Raw genomic sequence first — 20,706 nt, forward strand, 5'->3', positions numbered from 1 at the left:
AGTGGCGTAGCGTGGGGGGTGCAGGGGGGCCCGGCCGCACCAGGCGCAACATCTGGGGGTTAGGGGGCACAAATCCACGGGTTAGGGTGTGCAAATTACTTGCCTTGCCGCAGGTGCTGACAACCCACACTACGCCACTGCCCCTGGTTTAGCACAACCTTCCCCAATCTGGTGCTTTCTGGATTATTATTTTTTTATTACAACTTAAACCGTTGGTCAGGATGAAGGGATCTGTAGTCAAAAACACCTGGGGAAGCTTGCTATAAAGTGTAGTTAATCCTAGTGGACAGGTCTATGAACTGTTACTAGTCACAACAGCCAAATGGAGCTTGCCACATTGAGAGGCAGGGCACCTCCAAGTGCTGCTGCTGGGGCCAAGCAGCTGAGTATGACAGAAACCGATGGACCTTTGCTTTGACCCAGCAAGGCAATTCCGATGTGTCTTAACATGAACTGTGAGTTCAGCTTTCTGTTGGCAAGAGTGTTGGCACACAGTCTCATTGTAATGCTCTGCACAACTCTGTACGAAGTCAACACTTTGTCAACACTTCGTTGACTTCTTATCCGAGTGTGCGTGTGACGCAGAGAAGAATAGGGGTGTGGGTGTGAAACAGTAATTGAATCAAAGTTTGCCTACTTGGAAGGGATCCAGAGGGTCATCTAGTCCACCCCCCTGCAATGCAGGCATCTCAACACACGCTCCCCTATCCAATTAGAAGCCATACCGGACTCTGCTTAGCAGTTTTTTAATTGCTGCACCACTAGTCCTACTCGAACAGTGTGCCCCTTTCTCGGTACAATGCCGGGGCGGGGAGACGAGGAAATACGCGACCCCGAGGTCCCTACTCTGAAGAAAAACCCACACGCCCCACTTTGCAGCCCCTCGGTGGCTCAGCCGGGGCGCCACGGAGGGCAGCTTGATTTCCAGCGCTCCTTAAGAGAAGAGAGGGACGGCGCGGTATTGAAACAGCACGCCACAGGGATCCTGCAGCGCCGCTCCCGCTTCCGCGCCGGGACTTCGACTCAGCCCCCGAGCCCCGGGCCGCGTTTTACCGCGAGCCCCGTGCGCCAAGCGCAGCTCGTGCGCCCTGAGCGCGCAGCGGAGGAAGACGGGAGCGGAATTCCCAGGGCTGCTCCCCGCCCCCACCCCGGCCCCCAGTGCGCATGCCAGGGAGGAAGCTCCTTGCTCAACCCCCTCCTCTTCCTGGCACCGAGTCCGGGGGGAGGGAGCGAGCGAGACAGGCGCTGGGGGTGGGTGGGGGCGGAGAGCACCGCGAGCCCCTGCAGCCTGACCCCCCACCCACCCAGCACCCGCCGCGGCGGGGGGCGCCGCCCGCAGCCCCCGGGAGGGCGGGCGACAAGTTGGAGCCTGCAGCAGGAGCAGCAGCTGGGGAAGGGGCATCATGAACCGAGGTAAGTGCCAAGGGGGCCCCGGGCACTCGCGGCAGCAGGCGCGCCGGGTGGTGCACTTGGCACGGGCGCGGGGACCGCCAGCGCCAGGAGGCGAGCCCGTGGCCCACCCTCGCCCACCCCTCTTGACAGTTCAAACTTCTGCCGGAGTTAGGGAAGCTTCGCCTTCGGAGCGGGGCGGTGGGGGCAGAGAAAAGGCGGCTTGGAGGGCAGCTCTCCCTGCTGCAGGGAAGGGGGAGAAGCCGGGAATGAAATCTCGGGCGGCGATTCCAGCAGGCACCTTCCCACCCACCCACCCAAAATCCGGATGCACGCACGAACTGCTAAGGTCGGAAAGGGGTTGGCTGCCCTCTGCTTCCCTGGAGGTGGAGGCGGTGTCCAGGCCTCACTCTGCCCAATTCAGCTGCTGCTGTGGTGGAGGAAAGAGTAGGGCCAACACCATTAGAAGCACCGCCCCTACTTTTGATTCCCCCCTCCCCACTTTTCAGACACCCAACAGCAGGTGGCAAGTTCTTTTGGATAGGAAGGATGACCAACCACAACTATAATTTCCTACAAAAGGGCTCACACAGCAACAGGAACTGGGTCTCTGCACATTTCCCATTCTTGTGTTGATAAATTTCAGGTCTTGTTGAATGGGTGGTAAGGAAAGAGCTTCTCCTCCAATGCGAATCTGCCCCTACTCATACACACTGAGCTGAGTAGAAGTGGGATTTCACAGGTATTAAGTGCACCAAAAGGGGACTGCTCAGGAGACTGCAGCTTCCTGAATAATTCAGACTGAAATAAGAGGTGAATATGTTTTCTTGTGGTCACTGTGGCAAGTCCGAGGCAGAGTAGGACGTGGGACCTCTCCAAGCCTAGGGTCTTTTGCTCCAAATCACACAACTGCCCTTGGCTGCTCACCAGTTCAAGGTGGACTGCTGCCAATATTTTTACAAGTTCTGTCATGTTGTTGTCCTGCTTGTTCTTCATCTAACAGGGAAACTTCTAGGTAGCCAGGGCACGTAAAATGTCCAAATGGGACATTTGGATAGCAGTTGGTTCTTGCTGAAGGGGACTGGCTTGCATGGATCCAGGCAGTGGCAATTAATAGCAAAGGCTTATTGTCTCTAGTTTATGCTTCTTCATTCCTCAAGGTATCTCAGAGCTTTAGGTTTGAAGTGTATGCTAGTACCACAAAAGAGCTGTGTTTGAGTCTTCTCTGTTTCTGGTCTGTGTCATGGTTTTGGGCAAATTCTAGATGTGCATTTGTTGAAAATGGTAAAAACAGAATATCCAACACCTTGCAGAATATAATCAGACCTGGCCTTGTGTTTCAATAATCAGAACACCAGCAATACAATACATGAGATGCCTACCCTTTTCTCCACATGCCATTGAACTGAAAATAAATGCCATTTTAGAAGAGCCAGATCACATAGCTAGACAATGAAGCAGCCAGGGTTACCCTGTGCCAGTAGCATAATATTCACTTTCCCATTCTCTCGCCACAGGTCAGAATAGGCTTCTGCTGTGAGGCCCTTACATGATTTTTATACGTTCCACCTCTGGATCCCCAAGGAGCGGAACCAAGAGAGTCTAAGCATTTTCCAGTGCACTGTCATTTGAGGATGATCTGGCTGTTTCTTCCCAACAGTTCCTCCCACAGCGAGATTTCCTGGGTGCAGAATGCAGGTTTCCCTCTATGCTGCACCTAGTCTCAACAGCAGCTACAAATACTGTTGGCATCTGTCCGTCTCGAAAGACAAATCCTGCTTAATTAAAGAAGGAGGGTGTTTTGCTATCATTCCAGTTTTCCCTCTTTGGTGTTTTTGAGATAAAAAATCACTCCCTGCTTTCTCAGAAGTTGCAAGGTAAATACCATACAACTCTCTGAAAGGGAGAAATGTTTCACCTCTCCTACTGTTTCAACCTTCTAGGATGATTCCTCAGTTGGGCTAGCTAGCATTCTACCTTCTACCCTCCACTAGCCTTTCCATAACTAGTTGGCTTGAGGCAGGAGGCTTAATTTTTATAGTGGCTTAACCCCACCCACATCTGGCTCTACCAATGAGTGGCAGGAGATGGAGCCAGTTGTTGGCATGCTACTGCCTCTATTATTAACCCCTTCTGGTATGTTTTCCCTGGGTTTCTGAGTTTGACATGTTCAGATGGAGCTGTTCGAGGTGACTATGGTTGTCAGCTTTTAAACTGATCCATGGTTGCTCTGCTCTTTCTTCTGATTTCTACATATCAAGCAGCTTTTAAAGGCACTAAAACAGGCAATGCTGTTGTTGGTTTTCCTGTTGGCAACCCTAATGTTGATTTCTATTTGCCATTAGGGTTTTAAGACTGCTCTGAGGTGGTATTTGACCTGTTGTGCAGCCTACTCTCTAATCCAGAGCTGTCTTAATGGGCTTAGATTTCCCAGTTTCAAAATAACAATTTTCCTGACTGTCTGGGGTGTGTAAGAATTGCCTCCAGGGAACCAGTCAGAGAAGCTTTATGAAAGCGGGTGAAGATAGCCTGTAAACTGTAGTACAAGTTTGTGTGAGCAGATGGGCTAGTAACCTGCAGGCATTTTGTGGGGCACTAACTGTTTTGAACTGACTTGTAAGGCTGCTGTCCTCTTACGATCTCTGACCTTTTGTACCTGAACACCAGTTGTATGACATCTGCGCATCTCTGCAGAAAAACTTGTCCCATTGCGGACTTTAGCACCCATTCAGGTAGCCACTCTTTTCCTTTACTGAGAGTTGAAAATCAACAGCTGAAGCTTCTTGGTGTGAGGCTGCAGTATGGGCTAAAGCTTCACCTGAAGGAGCGTCTCCACCCCCATTGTTCTGCCCGGACACTGAGGTCCAGCTCCGAGGGCCTTCTGGCGGTTCCTGCGCTGCAAGAAGCCAAGTTACAGGGAACCAAGCAGAGGGCCTTCTCGGTGGTGGCACCCGCCCTGTGGAACGCCCTCCCACCAGATGTCAAAGAGAAAAACAACTACCAGACTTTTAGAAGACATCTGAAGGCAGCCCTGTTTAGGGAAGCTTTTAATGTTTGACAGACTATTGTATTTTAATATTTTGTTGGAAGCCGCCCAGATGGGTGGTGGCCAGATGGGTGGGGTATAAATAATATATTATTATTATTATTATTATTATTATTATTATTATTATTATTCACCTGGTAATTTTGTGCTACATTGCAGAATATCCTGCAGCACAGCAGGGATAAAAACATAGGATCAGCTCTGTTGGTATTCAGAGGCAATCTGCCTCCGATATTGGAGCAAGAACCTAGCTAGCATGGCTAATAGCTGATGATAGTCTCTTCCAAGATTTTGTTCGCTCCTCTTTTAAAAGCCCTCCAACTTGATGGCCATCACAACTCCTTTTCAGTCCCACAAGGTGGGACTAAGTCTATAGCTTAACTTTGTGCATAATTTGACTGAGCATGGGGAACCTCCAACCTGGAGACCAAATAAGACACTCCTGGTCCTCAGGACTCTCCCAAGCCATGCCCCTCACCAGTGTAGCTCCATGCCCTCCTTGAGTACTTTCGCTAGGCTGGAAGGTATCTTAGCTGTGATAATGTTTGCCTGGATGGAAGATGGAGAGATGCCTCTGTGTGGATGTGCTACAACAGGAATGGGGAACCTGGCGCCCTCAAGATGATGCTGTACCCCAACCATTGTATGTATCCGTGACCATTGGCCATGTTGGGTGGGGCTGATGGGAGTTGAAGTCCAGCAACATCTGGAGAGCCACAGCATCCCTATCCCTGGCGCATAGAAAACTTTGGAGTTTTTCTGGAATGTAGTTTGCTGCACAAAAGTAAGACTTGCCTTGATTGCTCTGCCCATGTTTGCTTCTGGCTCCACTCACTTTTTGCCTCTGCCCCCACCTGCCACGGACAAGCAGCCCCTGGAAGGTTGCTCATGAAGGAATGTGGCCCTTGTGTTGAAAAAGTTGGCTCACCAATGTAGTAAAGGTAGTCTTCCAGATCAGTAGGCACGACTTTTAGTTACCCCCTCTCTGGAAATGTTGACCTGGTGCCGTAGAATAAGGTGGGGGAAGCTCTGAGGTGGCAGATGACATTTATGAATGGTCCCCTCCATAAACAGCTCCCTGCAAGCAGAAAGCTAGCACGGCAGCTGGGCTAAATGTGCCAACTTTTAACTTGCAAAGACATGTTTATATTGGGGAACGTTATTATCTCATTCTTCTGAATGTGTAGACCAAGGCTTTTGCCTGGAGAGAGAGATGGATGTCAGGTGGACAAAGATGGATCTCCACATGGGTTCTCCGGGGTTTTACATGGCTTCCCTTCCCTTTATACCCTTCCAACCAGTCTCTTGTACTTGCAGTCAGAGTGGGAAGAGGGTGTCCGCATTCTCCCATTCTTTACAAGGTGGGTGAAGTTGAAATCCTAATCCACCGTAGCAACTGGGATTTCAAAACCAGGGGTGGGTGGGCTGTTGTTGTCTTAACTCCAGGATGATTAGCAATGAGTTGACCAGGATGTGATCGGGTGCATTATGTTTTACAGGTGAAGTCTTTGCTTGACTACCTTCTGCAGCACAAAATAATTAAGTGTGCCTCAACTCTGAGCTTAATGAGGGGTTTTGCTGACCTGACAAGGGCCCTAGTGAAATAGGCAGGTCTTGAGCATTGTCTTTGTCTTTAGCAAATACCTTTGGCCCACACGGTCCCTGTCGTGGGGAAGGCTGTGGGGAATCTCCTCTCTCTCTCCCCCCCCCCCTTAGTGATGGCATAACAATGTCTTCCTTCCATTCCAGGCGTGGGCTAGCGTGGCCACAGAGAGGGTGTGAGCTCGCTGCACTGGACGCCACCCGGACCCCAGAAGAGAGACTGCTGGGCTATGAGGGCCTGAAGGGATCGTGCCCACTCTTAACGCCGCCTGCCGTGAGGTTTGCAGCCATGAGCAGGTAGGAGCCATCGGCAGAGCAGATCTGGGATTAAAGGATCAGCCAGCTGTTTGCCGTTTCACGGCTCCCTCCTGGTGGAGTTTAGTAGGTCAGAGCTGCCCAGGGAGTGTTGGGAGGGGGCAGAGGAAACAGGCAGACAGTGGGGGCTTGGGGAATGCAGCGCCTGACTCCCCGATTCACCTCAGACACCCTGCTATCACCTCCTTTCCTCATTCTAAAGGCTGATCTCTGTGTTGAAAAGAATAATGTAGCAGAGTCCCTGTGGGACTATATCACTTCAGATGGCAAGTGGTAGTAGGGGAAGTCAAGGGTTTCTTAATGCTCCCCTATGTTTAAAAACGAAGCAAAAAATGCCCTCCAAACCCTCTGTACAGTGATTCCTCCACATGCAAACTTTAGTGGTACAGTCCTGCAAGCACTCTGCTCATGATTCTGCTGATGGCGTAACTTGGTTCTTCTCTAGAGCTTTTCAAGCTAGCAAAGAATCAGTGTCTATCTGTTTTCGTTTTTCCAAAATGTCCACCAGGGAGGTAGGGGTGTGTGTGTGTTGGGAGGCTTGGAGGTGATTACGCAAAAACTGATGCCACATTTTCTAGGTGGGTGACCGTTCTCCAGAGGCATCTAAAGTCCCTAGACCAAAGTAAGCTCCATACTATCAGGTCTTGCCATTCGTGGCCTGTTCAACTAGGCTGCACCATTCCCAGCTTAGGGTTGGCCTGAGAAGTTTGCAACTGGGTTACATGCCCTCCCTCCCTCCCTCCCTCCCTCCTTCCTTCCCCACCCCTCTCCAGGCAAGGTGGTTGTGCCTGCCATCTTGGTGACCCTCTGGGTTTTTTCAGGTGCCCAAGTGCTGAGGGAGCACAATGAATGGCGGCGATGATTGCTCTGTTGTGGATCGAGGTGGGCGCCTGGCAGTCACACCTGTGCCCGTGGGCTGGCAGCGCATGGTGGAAGAGGGTGGAGTGCGCTATATCAGGTAAGCCTCGCATTATATCTGGTGATGGGGCAGATGGGGCTCATCCATCACCTAGGAGAAGGGAAACTCTGATCCTAAACCTCCTCTGCCTTGTGGGATATCTTCAGGAGAAGAAAAGGCTATGGAGTAAACTCTACACAAATCCAGAGTGGAGTCCCTAAGGCGGCTGGATGGCGCTTTGTACGCCTCCTTCCTGCAGCACCTGCAGCCAAGCTGGTGCCAAATGTCTTGCTCTGCTTTCCTTTGGACCACATCAGTGAGGCTGAGGGGGGGGGGTTGTCGTCTGGGCAGCCCAGGAGCCCCATACTCAGCGTCCAGAATTGCACCCTTTGGTGCTGCTAATGCAACACTTTGACTTCACCCTCAGAGGTGCACTCCGTTGTCTCTGGAGACAGATGGATGCCGATGGTGAGCTTCTTGTCCGTCCCCCTGGTGTACTAGTCCCCTGACACTTCTTTCTTTCTTTCTTTCTTTCTTTCTTTCTTTCTTTCTTTCTTTCTTTCTTTCTTTCTTTCTTTCTTTCTTTCTTCCCACCCTCCATAGTCCCAGTGGCACAAGCCTGGCTTCGTTGGAGCAGACTCGTGCATACCTGCTGGCGGACGGCACATGCAAATGTGGCCTGGAGTGTCCCCTCAACATGCATAAGGTACAGAACTTGGGAGAGAGAACCAAAACTGTGCTTGCCACCAGCAGTGGACTCTGGCCTGGAGCTTTCCAACCTTTGCCCAAGTACTGAGAATAACAAAAGGAGAACAAAGGTTGGCAGTAGGCATTTTGGAGAATGTGTTACACCAGGCTTCCTCAACCTCGGCCCTCCAGATGTTTTGAGACTACAATTCCCATCATCCCTAACCACTGATCCTGCTAGCTAGGGATCATGGGAGTTGTAGGCCAAAAACACCTGGAGGTTGAGGAAGCCTGTGTTACACCAAGTCAGCCCATGGACCCGATCTAGTTCAGTGTCCTCTGCACCAATTGGCAGGGGCTCTCCAGCGCTTTCAGGGAAGGGAACGTTGCCAACTTGACCCGGGGATGACAAGGCCTGAACCTCAGACCTTTTGCATGCAAAGCACCTGTTGCACCACTGAGCCATGGCTCTTCTTCTGCTAGTGGCCAGGCCTCGTTCCAGAAAACGGGAGAGTTGGTCATTTGCTGGGAACCCTAGACTTGCAAACGGCCACCAGCCCAGCACTACCACCATTACTGTTCTTGCTTTCTGCAGAGTGCCCATTTGGGCCAGAGACGTGGGCTGGAGAGGCACCTCTTTGTGGCAGCTCATTCCACAGCTTTGTAATTTAGCCCCAGAAACTGGATACAGAAAACCAGCCCATCTAGTGCAACATCCTCACAGTGGCCAACCATAAGCCTGTGAGAAGCTCACAAGCAGGACCTGAGTGCAACAGCCCTCTTCCCACTTGCTATTCCCAGCATCCTGCCTCTGGCAGTGGAGGTAGATTACAGGGAATTAAATATGGGGAGTGTTTACAAGTGCTGAAAAGAATTGCTGGATGTGGCATTCACTTTCCTAAAGATTCCCAGCCTTTTTAAAGGAAGTTTCTAGCCTTTGTTGTTCCAAAGGCACACTTAAACTTATGAAAGCAGAGCCTGATTGATTCTCAGAAACCGGGAGAAGGGGGGCTGTGGGATGGGGCTCCAGTGCCCTGTAATTCCTTGCTGCTCCTTATGGGAAGACTAAAGGAGGCAAAACGAGAAAAAAAGGCAAATGGGCTTAATCTGCCCAATAACTCAAGGCTGCAGAATACAGCTTGCAGAGAGTACATACAACAGAGAGTTTTCTGCTGTAGAGCCCTGTTTGGCTTGGGCATTCCAGCTCTGTGATCCTCAGGCTAGAAAAAGGTCTGACCCTCTACAGTTCTGCCAAATTCTGCCCTTTAATTTGAAGAGCAGCATGCTAGATCCGTGAGCGGGGACATGTTCACCACACTAAGCACCAGTAGCTATTTTGGAAAGGAACAGAAAGTGTGTGTGTGGCTTGGTTGGGGTCAGATCTTGTCATTCAGCAGCAGCAGCAGAAGCTGGCAGTGCAGCCAGGGCTCCCTTCTGCCAACAGCACATTCCTCGCTCTTCACAGTGCAGGGGCTATCCAGCTCTCCATCTCAGGGAAACCTGTTCCGAGTCAGCTGTCATTTGCCAAAGAACCTCTGCATGTTGCAGAGGATTCTGGGGGGGGGGGGAATAGGGATGCTCCAGGCTGCTTCACACAGAGTCCCAAATCAGGCCTTTTGCTCACATTCACTCTGTGTGGCCAGAGCATGCTAGGACACACCTGGCACATGTGCTGCTGCTGCTCATTTCAAGGGAAGTTGCCTTTGCAGGAAGGGAAAGGGCCGTAGCTCAGTAGGTAGAGCACCTGCCTTTCAGACAGAAGGCTCCAAGTTCAATCCCTGGCATCCTCAGGGCTGAACCGAGAAACTTCTGTTTGACACCCTGGAGAACCACAGCCAGTGTAGATAATACTGAGCTAGACGACCCAATAGTCCATTGTTTCTTCTCCTTTGTGGCTGGACAGAGCCACCTGCTGCATGGGTTGTAACCAGTTGTAACCAGAGCTGTTCGTATTCCCCTTGTGAGCAAGCACACCACACACATGTGGAAATCAGCCTGCCTTTGGCATCCTAAGAATCTCAGCTTTCGTTTTTTTAAAGAACAAGGTACTAGTCCTTTTTGATGCAAAGACACCTTTGAAAACATGTGAATGGTGTTTGGAGAAAGAAGGCAGAGGGGAGATGACTAAGACGTCAGAGGGTTGGGAAGAGGGGCATTGCTTATGTGTTCTCCATGGCTCTTTGCTTGCCCCCCTGCCCCAGGGCTAACAGACGAATTAATTGTGCAAACCGTATGCAGATTGATTCGATTTGCACAGTTTATTCAGGTTTCAGGATTCAGTCTCCGCTGGTGGAGCTTTGTGGGCGCCTGTTTTGCTCTGAAGGTCATCTGCTTTCCACCCCTTGGGATGACCCTCCATTCTAGTTTCTTGCTTTAAGGATGACTGTATGTGGAGAAGAATTAGTGAAAGAATCAGCACAAGTTTGCATTATGGGGTCAATAAGGTAACAGTCCTCATTAGTGTGCTGGAGAAAGCAGGATTGGAGAAAGCAAGATTCAGATCCCTGCTCAACTACAAAGCTCACTGGGTATCCTCGGGTCATTCAAAATTTCAGCCTAACTCCCCACCCCTGGGTTGTAGTGCAGAGGGCAGAACCATATATGCTCCTCTGTGAGTTCCTTGGAGGAAGGGTGGGTTTAAAACAGGGTGTGGGCACCTTTGGCTCTCCAGGCACCGATTGACCACAATCGCCATCATTCCTGACCATTAAGCCATTCTGGGCCTCTTAAGGTGGGTTCCAGCACCTCTCAGGTGGGCACTTTCTATTCTAAAAGAACGAGAGAGAGGTGTTTATGGCAAGTTCTGGCACCTCTTTTTCTAGAAAAAATAGCACTGACAACAATCCTGTGAGGTAGGTGAGGCAGAGAGGCAGTGACTGGCCCAGGGTCACTCAGTGAGCTTCCTGTCTGAGGGGATTTGAACCCTGCTCTCCCAGGTTTTAGTCCAGTACTCTAACCATTGCACCACACTGACTCTAACTTGGACCACAAGAAATGGCCTGACTCCCACTGCAGTCTCTTTTTATCACCTCGTTCCCCTGGACTAGTCAGGTGCCCTCCTGTTTTTAAGTTATTTTCTTCCCACCCTGTCATGGTTAGGTGTTCAACTTCGACCCAGCAGCAATGGTGACAGGGAGTGAAGGAAGCAAGGGCGACGAGGACATGACCAAGCTGTGCAACCACCGACGGAAAATTGTGGCTATGGCCACGCTGTACCGCAGCATGGAGAGCCATGGACCCCTGAGCCTGCCACACCTGGGGCCAGGTAACTGTGGTCTCCTGCACGGGGCCATATTCCTTCACTGTTCTTTTTGGTAGCACTGTAAACCTGGCCAGCGCTAGGGACTGGGAACTGGCTTAGCCAGCCAGCCTGTTCAACCCCAGTGTGAGTCATTTGCTCTGGGCTGTCTTCCATTTAGGAGACCTGCTTAGATGGGTGCTCACACATCAAATTCAACCTGTGTACACAAATGTTTGATCTGTACGCTCATAAAGTTATTTGCGTGTCATATTCTGTGAGTGTGCAGTTTGTATACCTGTGTCCACAGCAGCTGAGCTGTACAAATCAGCAACTGTAGACTCTTTTCACACAAGCACTTGCACATGTGTCCAAACACCCTGTACAAATCTTCAGTGTAATGTGTGAACGACCCTATAGAGACACAAGGGGAATGGCCCTCTAATTGTTTGTATCCTATTTTTTTTATGTTATGTTTATTGTTGTTCGGTTATTGAGATTATGTAAAGTAAAAGAAAAATGAAAAGAAAAACAAGTAACACTGTGGATACTCCTAAAGTGGGATATGACTTTTATCCTTTCACACTACAAGTAATATGAAGTCACATGTACCTCAACAGTGAGAAAAAATGTGCTTCAGACATCACAGATTTGGGCAATACCAGTATAACCATTGAACAACGTCCCCAAGGAAGAATTAGGGACGTCCCAAATGTATTTGACTTCAGATTTATCTTAAACATTAATTTTTTTTTGCTTCTGGTGACTTTTGTCTTCTGTATCTGCTCCACATCATCTAGTACCACCAGACTCATCACTTCCATTGCCATCATCATTAGTTAATGCAAATATAGTGGTTTACAAAGTATATATTTTAAAAAACCCTGAAACATTAACTTTGCTGAGGCCCATGCAGTTTGCTTTTGCCGTGATGGCCTTTTGCATCTCTTGCCTTTTTACCTGTTTCCAGGGCCCAGCTTGACCCAGCTGCCTCACCCAACCACACCGGGGCCCAGCAGTCGCCCACAGCAGATGCTTCCCAGCAAAGCCTCCACCACCTTGGCGAAGGGCCCTGAACTCTACCAGCAGTGCCCCTCGGATCGCTATGGCAACACCTGGTCCAGCCCGAGCTCTCCTTTCCCCCGCCACCACAACACTCTCTTTGGGGATGTCTTCCCAGGCCACCTGCCTGCCACCACCAATGGCAACGCCCGGCCGTCCTTCCCAACTGAGCTGAGTGCTGTGGGGGCCCCCTTCCTGCACAGCAAGACCCTCCCAGACACGCTGTCCCGGCCCTACCCTTCCAGCTGCCTCCTCTTCCCCCCGCCGGATGAGGCGGCCTCCAGCCAGGAGGGCGGCCCCTGGAGCAGCCGGCCGGTGCCTCTGGGGTCTCAGACCAGCACCACAGGCTCACCCGCCCCCACCACCCTCTCCTCCATTTCATCGCCGGCAGGCAGCGCCGAGCCGTCCCCGCAGCGCTCTCGGCACTCCTCAGCTTCCTCGGAGCAGGGCCTCTCTGGACACCGCCCAGCCGCCAGGCCCCCCGGCTTGGATGCAGCGGCCCCAGCCAATGCCTTAACCAACCAAAGCAGCAATAACCTGCCCTCAGTGCCCTTAGGCGTTGCCCCGGAAGGCAAAGGACCGCCCAGCCTGCTGCTGCTCCACCCTCAGGGCCCAGGCTCCTTCCCAGCCAGCAGCTTGTTGAGTGCAGCCGCCAAGGCCCAGCTGGCCAGCAGGGGGCGTCCCGACGAGCTGGCTGCCAGCACTTTACCCAGCCGCTTGCTACTGTCCATGGTGGGCGGGCGAGCGCCCAGGCGGCAGCGCCGCTCTCCCACCGTCCTGCGCCTGCTCAAGGACTCCCACTCGGCGGGGCAGGCGGGGGGGCTCGCCCATCCGGAGGAGACGCCGACCCGACACCCCCGGCCTCGGGACCAGCTGCCGGCAGGGGAGGCCAAGAATGGACCCCCCAGCTCCGGGGCTCCGGCTCAGCCACTCTCGTCCCTGCTCAGCCTGCTCGCTCCCCCCGTGAGCTCACTGGCCGCCCCTGGCCTCCCGCCGGTGCCCCCGACCCCCGCCGGCGACAGCCCCAGCCCTTTGCCATCCTTCCAGGACTTCAACAGCCAGCTCCTCAGCCTCTTTGGGCAGCTGGCCTCGGCGTCTTCTGAACAGATCTCAGGGAGCCCCCCACAGCCAAAACCGCCTGCCTCCCCGCTCGGATCACATGGCACCCCAGGTAGGTCTGTGCGTCTGTAGGTGGGTGGTGCCCTTCACAGAGGCAAACTCCTTCCCCGCCACACCACCTCTGAGGGCTGGAAAGATGGGGGGAAACTCGCCCCTGGAGGCAGTGAGGTGTCTGTTATATGTCTCCTTCCCGAGGATGGGGAAACCTGTGGCCCTCCAGATGTTGTGGAACTACAACTCCCATCAGCCCCAGTCAGCATGGCCAGTAGGATGGGAATTGTAGTTCAGCACGTTCTGGCTGAAGCCCAGGCTTAGCTCACTTGCGTTGAGCTATGTTACTCGGCCGCAGCCTTTCCACCCTCAGCAGCTGTTGTAGGGTAGTGGTAGGCAGCTCAGGTTTGCTCAGAAGCAAGCCCTGCTATTTCAAATGTGGCTTATTCCTCAGTACAAGTGCATTGGGATTACAGCCTCGCTGTGTGTGAACAGCAAGCGAGAATGTTCCCCTCGGTCAAGCCTTGCCTCAGTCGACATCTAGTAACTAGTATCACGCTAGCTTTTATTTCTCGGGGCCAAACCAGGCTAGGCGTTTTTTTTGTTCTTACTTTAATGGGGTTGCAGGTGGTTCTGCATCTGATCGGAGCAGCGGTGGTGCAGAAAGGTGCTTAACCTTTTCTCTCAGACAGTTTTCCTGATCAAAATCAGCCCCTCATCTCACCAGCTGTTTTGCATTGTGTATATACTGGATTTCTGTTTTCCACAGCAAGAAAAGCAGCACAGGTCACACTTGGATCGGGAAAATGGCCTGTAGGTTAAACTCCTTTCCACTAATCCAGCTAGATTTGGGGTAAAAACCAAACCTGTGTGGGGACACAGCACATGCTTCTGTCCACATAGTTACTGTGGCCCCGAGCTTTTATACTTGGGGGGTACAAAAAATCCAGGTGCCTAGTAGCTGGGTCTGGTGACTGGGTTGCCTCAAAGCTCACAAGGCTGTTTGCTTCAAGCCGGTGCCTAGAAAATTTTGCTACCTCTTTACTTAGGGCGGGGCCATAATTCAGAGATAGAGGACATAGGTTGCATGCAGAATGCCCCAGGTTAACTCCCTGGCAGATATCAGGGGATGTTGAAGACCTCTCTGCCTGAGACCCTGGAGAGCAATCGCTAGCCAGGAGAGACAACGTGGGCTGTATGGACACATAATCTGGACTGGTTTTCTTTTATCTGTTTATTTAATCTTTACCTGACTCTTCAGCTGAAAAAGCTCAAAGAGCAGTTTATGTACAGTCAATGAAAACAAGGCAGCCCCTCCCTGCAGGCTTACAACCTAAAATAAGGAAAAAAGGAATGGGTAGGGAAGGGGAAGGGGCAGGGGCAGGGAAGCAAAGCCAGCCCTCAGTTTTTAAATAGGAGAGTTCATAATTGAGATGGGGAGCAGAACAACTCATGTGCATCTTATCTCTGTGCAGTAGGCTAATTTCTCCACACACCCCTGTTTCCTCCCCCCAGATGCGCCAGAGGCATTATCAGAGTTCCTTGGCAGATTCTAGTCAGGGGGAAACAGTCAAGGAGTGTTCCAAGCAGGGTTAGGGAGGGGGTGGCCTGGGGAGGGGAGATATGGCTGGGCTGCTTGTGTGCTTCCAAGCACCAGATAGAGAGACCAGGAGGACTGCATTCAAACCTGGCCCCCAGATTCCCCACACCTGCTTTATAATGACCAGCAGGGATGGAAAGTGTTCAGGTCCCTCAGCAGAACCAATGTCATGGCCCTGCTTGCTACCTCCCTAAGGCAGCTGGAAGTATTGCTTGCATAATGAATGCACAGTCTTTTGAGTACAGTGGTGCCCCACAAGACGAATGCCTCACAAGACGGAAAACCCGCTAGACGAAAGGGTTTTCCGTTTTGGAGGTGCTTCGCAAAACGAATTTCCTATGTGCTTGCTTTGCAAGACGAAAATGTATTGTGAGTTCCTGCGGGGTTTTTTTCCTCCCCCCCTTTTTCCCAAGCTGCTAAGCCGCTTATCAGCTGACCCGCTAAGCCGCTTAACAGCTGATCCGCTAAGCCGCTTAACAGCTGATCCGCTAAGCCGCTTAACAGCTGATCCGCTAAGCCGCTTATCAGCTGATCCGCTAAGCCGCTTATCAGCTGATCCGCTAAGCTGCTAATAGCGCTAATCCGCTAATCCGCTAATGGGCTTGCTTCGCAAGACGGAAAAACCGCAAGACGAAGAGACTCGCGGAATGGATTCTTTTCGTCTTGCGACGCACCACTGTACAAAAGAAAAAGTAAGCAAGCAGGGTGGTTTCAGACACTGGAGAAAGAAGCGGGGAGACATGTGAGTGCCTCTCTCCCGGCTAGAGAGGTAGGAAGGTTGTCTTCCACTGATGTCAGCAGAAGTCTTGCACGTACTGTCAGTCTGGTCCAACACAGACCCACATTTTCTCGCCTTCAGCCATGGCTACTTGGCACTGCCCATTCCCTTCTATCCTTGGCCTTTTAAAGAGCATGTCCCAAGCAGCAAGACACATCGTGGTTTCACACAATGATTTTTCTGAGCTTCACTTTGACCCCATTGCCCTTCTTCACAGAAATAGTTTATAGAATTGTACAGTTGGAAGGGATCTCAGTGGTCATCTAGTCCAACCCCCTGCAATGCAGGAATAAATATGAGCTATGAAGTAATAATGAAAAGATGGCAGAAGGAACCCATGGACTTTCCCTCAGCACCAAAACTCTCACAGATTTAGAATTCAGAATTGGAATCACAATCCCCCTCCACGCCTCCATTGCCCTTCTTGTCTTCTCCTCTCTTGAATTTTAGACCAAGATCACTGGGGCAGAGACCAGTTCTCTTATACTCTGTGAAGCAACATGCACATTGGTGATGCTATTTACATAATCATAAAGGATCAGGGATGTCTTTCATGGCAGAAAACAGGGCTCCCATGTAGGCCTGAGCCCCTGTACTTATCTCTGGTAAAAGAAAAAAGTTAGTACTCTTTCCAATCAATATTCTGGAAACATTGTCCAAAAATTGTGGTTTCCCTCACTTGCAAACTGTTCGTATACCTTACATTAGGGAGGTTTTGGGGAGGGGCAGGGGTCGCAGCCCCCCAGGTGACTCCCATCATTCCTGATTGCTGGCTGGACTGATGGGAGTCCTTAACATACAAAGGGTCACATATTCCCCATTTCTGTACTTGTACTTTCTGCCTACCTCCTTTCCCCAGTGCTGTTAGGAACAGGGAAAGCTGCCTTATACTAAAGCAGATCACTGGTCCCTCTAGCTAAGTGCTGTCTGCATGCTGACTGCCAGTGTCCTGCCAGGGTTTCAGACTGGGAACATTCTCAGCCTTCCCAAGAGATGTCAGGACCTGAACCTGGGACCTTCTGCATGCAAAGCAGATGCTCTACCAGTCAGCTAGGATGCTTCCGTTTTGCACCTGGAGCTCATGCCTCTGGCCCAAGCTGCATGCTTACATCAACCATCAATGCAAATTCTGCCACACTGCTCTATCTAGCAGGTGGGTTTCCCCCAGTCTGGACTACAGAGTTGGGGAACTCTAACCCTTCCCTGCACAGGGAGCATCCCTCCCGAGGCGCGTAGTAGCTTTGCAAGGAAGGGCGATTTTTTTCAGCAGGATCACCCTGGGGGAGACATCGGTTAACCTCTTGCCTTCCTCACTCTGCAAACCACATTCTGATAGAGGTTCCTTTGTGTCTGCTATTTAGCATCAAGAAGAAGAAGAAAGGTTCATGGCAGTGGAGGGCAAATGGGGTGCTGCCCCACCCACCTCACTCTGCCCTCAGCCAGGCCCCATTGGCCTGTCCAGTTTAGGGCCTGGCACTGCCTGCTAGACTCCTGCATCTCAGTCTTGCTCTTGCAGGGAGGATGAAGACACACTAGCATTAGCTTCCACCCCAGCAGTCCCAGTGGGCATCACCACTGACTCCCAGAACTTGGCAGCAAAGCATGTTAGCATCAGGGATCCCTCCTATCATGGCAAAAAAAGCCACACAGGCGGATGCTACCAAGAAGGCACAGCAACGTGCAGAAGGCGGTTTGCACACCTTGGATGCTAGCAGTGGGCAATCTTTTATTTCCTTCTCTGTAGCTGTCAGCAGCGCTTCCATAAAGGTAAAGCCCTTCTGGCTCACGGAACAGTTTTGCTTGTCCAGCCAAGGAACTGGTTATTGCTGCCTCCGCACAGCTGTGCAGCAGATGTTGTATTAAGAGGAGCTTCAATAAGAGTAACCAGGTGCAAAGGAGGGGAGAGAGCTGTGCACGTCTAATAGCTGTGCAGAAGACGGAATTTAGTGAGGACAGCATTTTTCATTGCTCTTAGGGTCTGGATACGGCACTTTCCCAGTCTTCAGATGGCAGGGACTGGGGCTTTCTACATGTGGAATATGTTCTCTGCCATTGTGCTGTGGCCCCTCCCATGACACAAAGTGAACTGCCCCTCCTCTCTTCCACTGCACCGACTTCATCTTCATCCTATACCTGGCGTAGAAGCCAGCCAGAAACAAAGCCTTGTATTTTTCTGCAGCTGAGCTATGATGGATGCTGAGAATTATTTGATGTTCATCATCTTGTGGGTGGAGCATGGTGCAAGTGCTTGCAAAGGAGCCAGGAAGAGTCTAGTGGGGTCAGCTAACCAGGAAAATAACAGCCTCACCTGCTCCTTTACTTTGCTCTTTAAAAAAGATGAACATCAAATAATTATCAGCATCCAGCTGCAGAAAAAATTTTGAGTTGTAGAAATTCTTTGTTACACTTTTTATCCCACCCTTTCTCCAAGGAGCTCAGAGTGAAGTACATGGTGGCCCTTGCCAGGCCAGGTTATCGTCACGATAACCCTGTGAGGCAGGTTAGGCTGAGAGATGCTGACCAGCTCAGAGCAAAGCTCAGCACACTATTTATTTTGTTCAAAATATTTATGTGAATCACCTATACTCAAAGATCTCTAAGTGATTTACAGTAGAATAAAATACAGAATGATAGTCATCGTAAATAAATCAGTAGCGTATCAAAAGGTGACCATGTAAAATTAACCTTCCAGAAATTCTTGAAATGAAAATGTTTTCATGCTGAAATCTGTCCAATGTTGGTGCTTGCCTCCCTCACTTCCACAGGGAGGGTGCTCTCAATAATAATAATAATTTATTATTTATACCCCAGCCTCTCTGGGCGGCTTCCAAAAAAATATTAAAATACTATAATACATCAAACATTAAAAGCTTCCCTAAAGAGGGCTGCCTTCAGATGTCTTCTAAAAGTCTGGTAGTTGTTGTTCTCTTTGACATCTGGTGGGAGGGCGTTCCACAGGGCGGGTGCCACCATCGAGAAGGCCCTCTGCCTGGTTCCCTGTAACTTGGCTTCTCGCAGGGAGGGAACCGCCAGAAGGCCCTCGGAGCTGGACCAGATATACTGGACCAAGGCCGTTTAGGGCTTTAAAGGTCAGCACCAACACAGTGAATTGTGCTCGGAAACGTCCAGGGAGCCAATGTAGGTCTTTCAAGACCGGTGTTATGTGGTCTTGGCGGCCGCTCCCAGTCACCAGTCTAGCTGCCGCATTCTGGATTAGTTGTAGTTTCCGGGTCACCTTCAAAGGTAGCCCCACGTAGAGCGCATTGCAGTAATCCAAGCGGGAGATAACTAGAGCATGCACCACTCTGGTGAGACAGTCTCCGGGCAGGTAGGGTCTCAGCCTGCATACCAGATGGAGCTGGTAGACAGCTGCCCTGGATACAGAATTGACCTGTGCCTCCATGGGTAGCTGTGAGTCCAAAATGACTCCCAGGCTGCGCACCTGGTCCTTCGGGGCACAGTTACCCCATTCAGAACCAGGGAATCCTCCACACCTGTCTGCCTCCTGTCTCCCCAAAACAGTACTTCTGTCTTGTCAGGATTCAACCTCAATCTATTGCAGGGGCTGCTGCCCTAAATGCTGTTATGAGTATAGAGAGTTTTGATTTCTAAGTTCAACTCCTGGCTGTGATGTAGCTAGCCTATCCACGTGCTTTATGAAGGAATAAGTTCCGTTGAGCTCAGCAGGATCACCTTCTGAGCATACATGGAAACCAGGCCTCTAGTGGCCTTTTCTGAACAAGCCCTTCTGGGAAGGGGCAAGCATGGAACAGTGTATGGGGGGGGGGAGTCCTTGAGGCGCCGCGTTGCTCTTCCTCAGTGTCTGTGCCTTTCTTGTCCCTTTCTAGGTGCCAGTTCCGCTTCACCTCTGACTCCCAAAGCCCCGCCGGCAGCCAGCCCTGTCCCCACCAGTGCAATGGAAGGCGGGGGCCTGGGCTGCCCTGTGGCCTCGGGCCCCAACCCCTTCCCCTTCCTGGCACAGGAGCAGGCGCTGCCTTTTGGGAATGCTCTACCTCCCGGGCTGCTCCCACTGGGCTCCTTCCCCTTCTCGCTGACGCTGGGCCCGGAGACGCCACTGCCCCCCCTGAACCTGCAAGGGGACCCCGAGGGGCAGCCCTTGCTGCCGCTGGTGCTGCCCAGCCTGGATTTGCTGCACCAACCCAGCGGACTCCTGGCATCGCTGCTGGGGCTGCCAGAGGCGACGTGCGAGGTGGAGAGGGAGGCAGGCGCCACGGAGCCCCTGCTGGAGCCCTTCAGCGGCCTCCATGAAACTCTGCAGCCCCTGCTCTTCCCAGCACTTTCCACCCCTCCAGCTGTCCTAGCTTTAAACTCAGCACTGCTGGCGACCAGCCTAGGCCCTTCTGACCCTGGGCCAGGCCCCCCACAGGTAAGGCAACTGTAGGCGGGGTTTGCCGGGGGCTGCTTGTTCCTTTTCAGAGGAAGGTAGAAGTTGCACAGGTGCAGCTTCTCCTCTCGCAGGGCACTGGGGAGGAGGGAGGGTGGATGGAAGGAACTGTATTTAGTGAATACCAGCCAGGCTCAAAACTCTTCAAGGGGCCTTTTGCAATGTGGTCACAGATGGAAAGCAGGTGGGAGGAGGAGATGACAGCCGCAGGAAGCAAGGGGCTTGCACACACCTGAAAAGCAATGTTTTCTGTCTTTCTTTTAAACTAATGGTGGAACATTTATTATTTTATATGGCGCCACTTTGCAGAGGCCCATAAACAACTTCCATGGCTCAGGGCGTTTCCATAATTTGTCCATCGCCATGTGGGTGGAGGTGGGGTGATTCTATACCCCTCAAATACTATAGAGGGGTGCAGTGCAACTCTGCCCACAGAATCCCTGCCAATCATTGCTAGGGCATCCAGCGCCAGGGGATGGGAGGCAGAGCTCTGCCCTCACCAAAATAGCATCCCAAAGTGTAATACTGAAGTGTAGCATCAAAAGCAGGAAGACAGGCATTTACTCTCTAGTGAGG

General features: G+C 51.5%; 1 protein-coding gene and 1 long non-coding RNA gene across 2 annotated transcripts in view; both read left to right on the forward strand.

Moving 5' to 3' along the window:
• The first annotated feature begins 1,217 nt into the window (after positions 1-1,217).
• Positions 1,218-20,706, forward strand: part of MBD6 (methyl-CpG binding domain protein 6) — a 28,125-nt gene continuing 8,636 nt past the window's right edge. Inside the window, exons 1-7 of the mRNA XM_081900709.1 lie at positions 1,218-1,413; positions 6,185-6,334; positions 7,174-7,310; positions 7,854-7,956; positions 11,037-11,202; positions 12,146-13,408; positions 19,574-20,112. Coding sequence (XP_081756835.1) covers positions 7,198-7,310; positions 7,854-7,956; positions 11,037-11,202; positions 12,146-13,408; positions 19,574-20,112 — 2,184 coding nt within the window. The 5' untranslated portion in view covers positions 1,218-1,413; positions 6,185-6,334; positions 7,174-7,197. The remainder of the gene's footprint in view (positions 1,414-6,184; positions 6,335-7,173; positions 7,311-7,853; positions 7,957-11,036; positions 11,203-12,145; positions 13,409-19,573; positions 20,113-20,706) is intronic.
• On the forward strand, positions 13,424-15,191 carry LOC309364072. The gene is made up of 2 exons (XR_014165720.1): positions 13,424-13,733; positions 13,808-15,191. It is a non-coding gene; the product is annotated as an uncharacterized lncRNA (long non-coding RNA).

This window comes from Podarcis melisellensis (assembly GCF_964234715.1).
Source record: "Podarcis melisellensis genome assembly, chromosome: 2".
Taxonomy (NCBI): Eukaryota; Metazoa; Chordata; class Lepidosauria; order Squamata; family Lacertidae; genus Podarcis; species Podarcis melisellensis.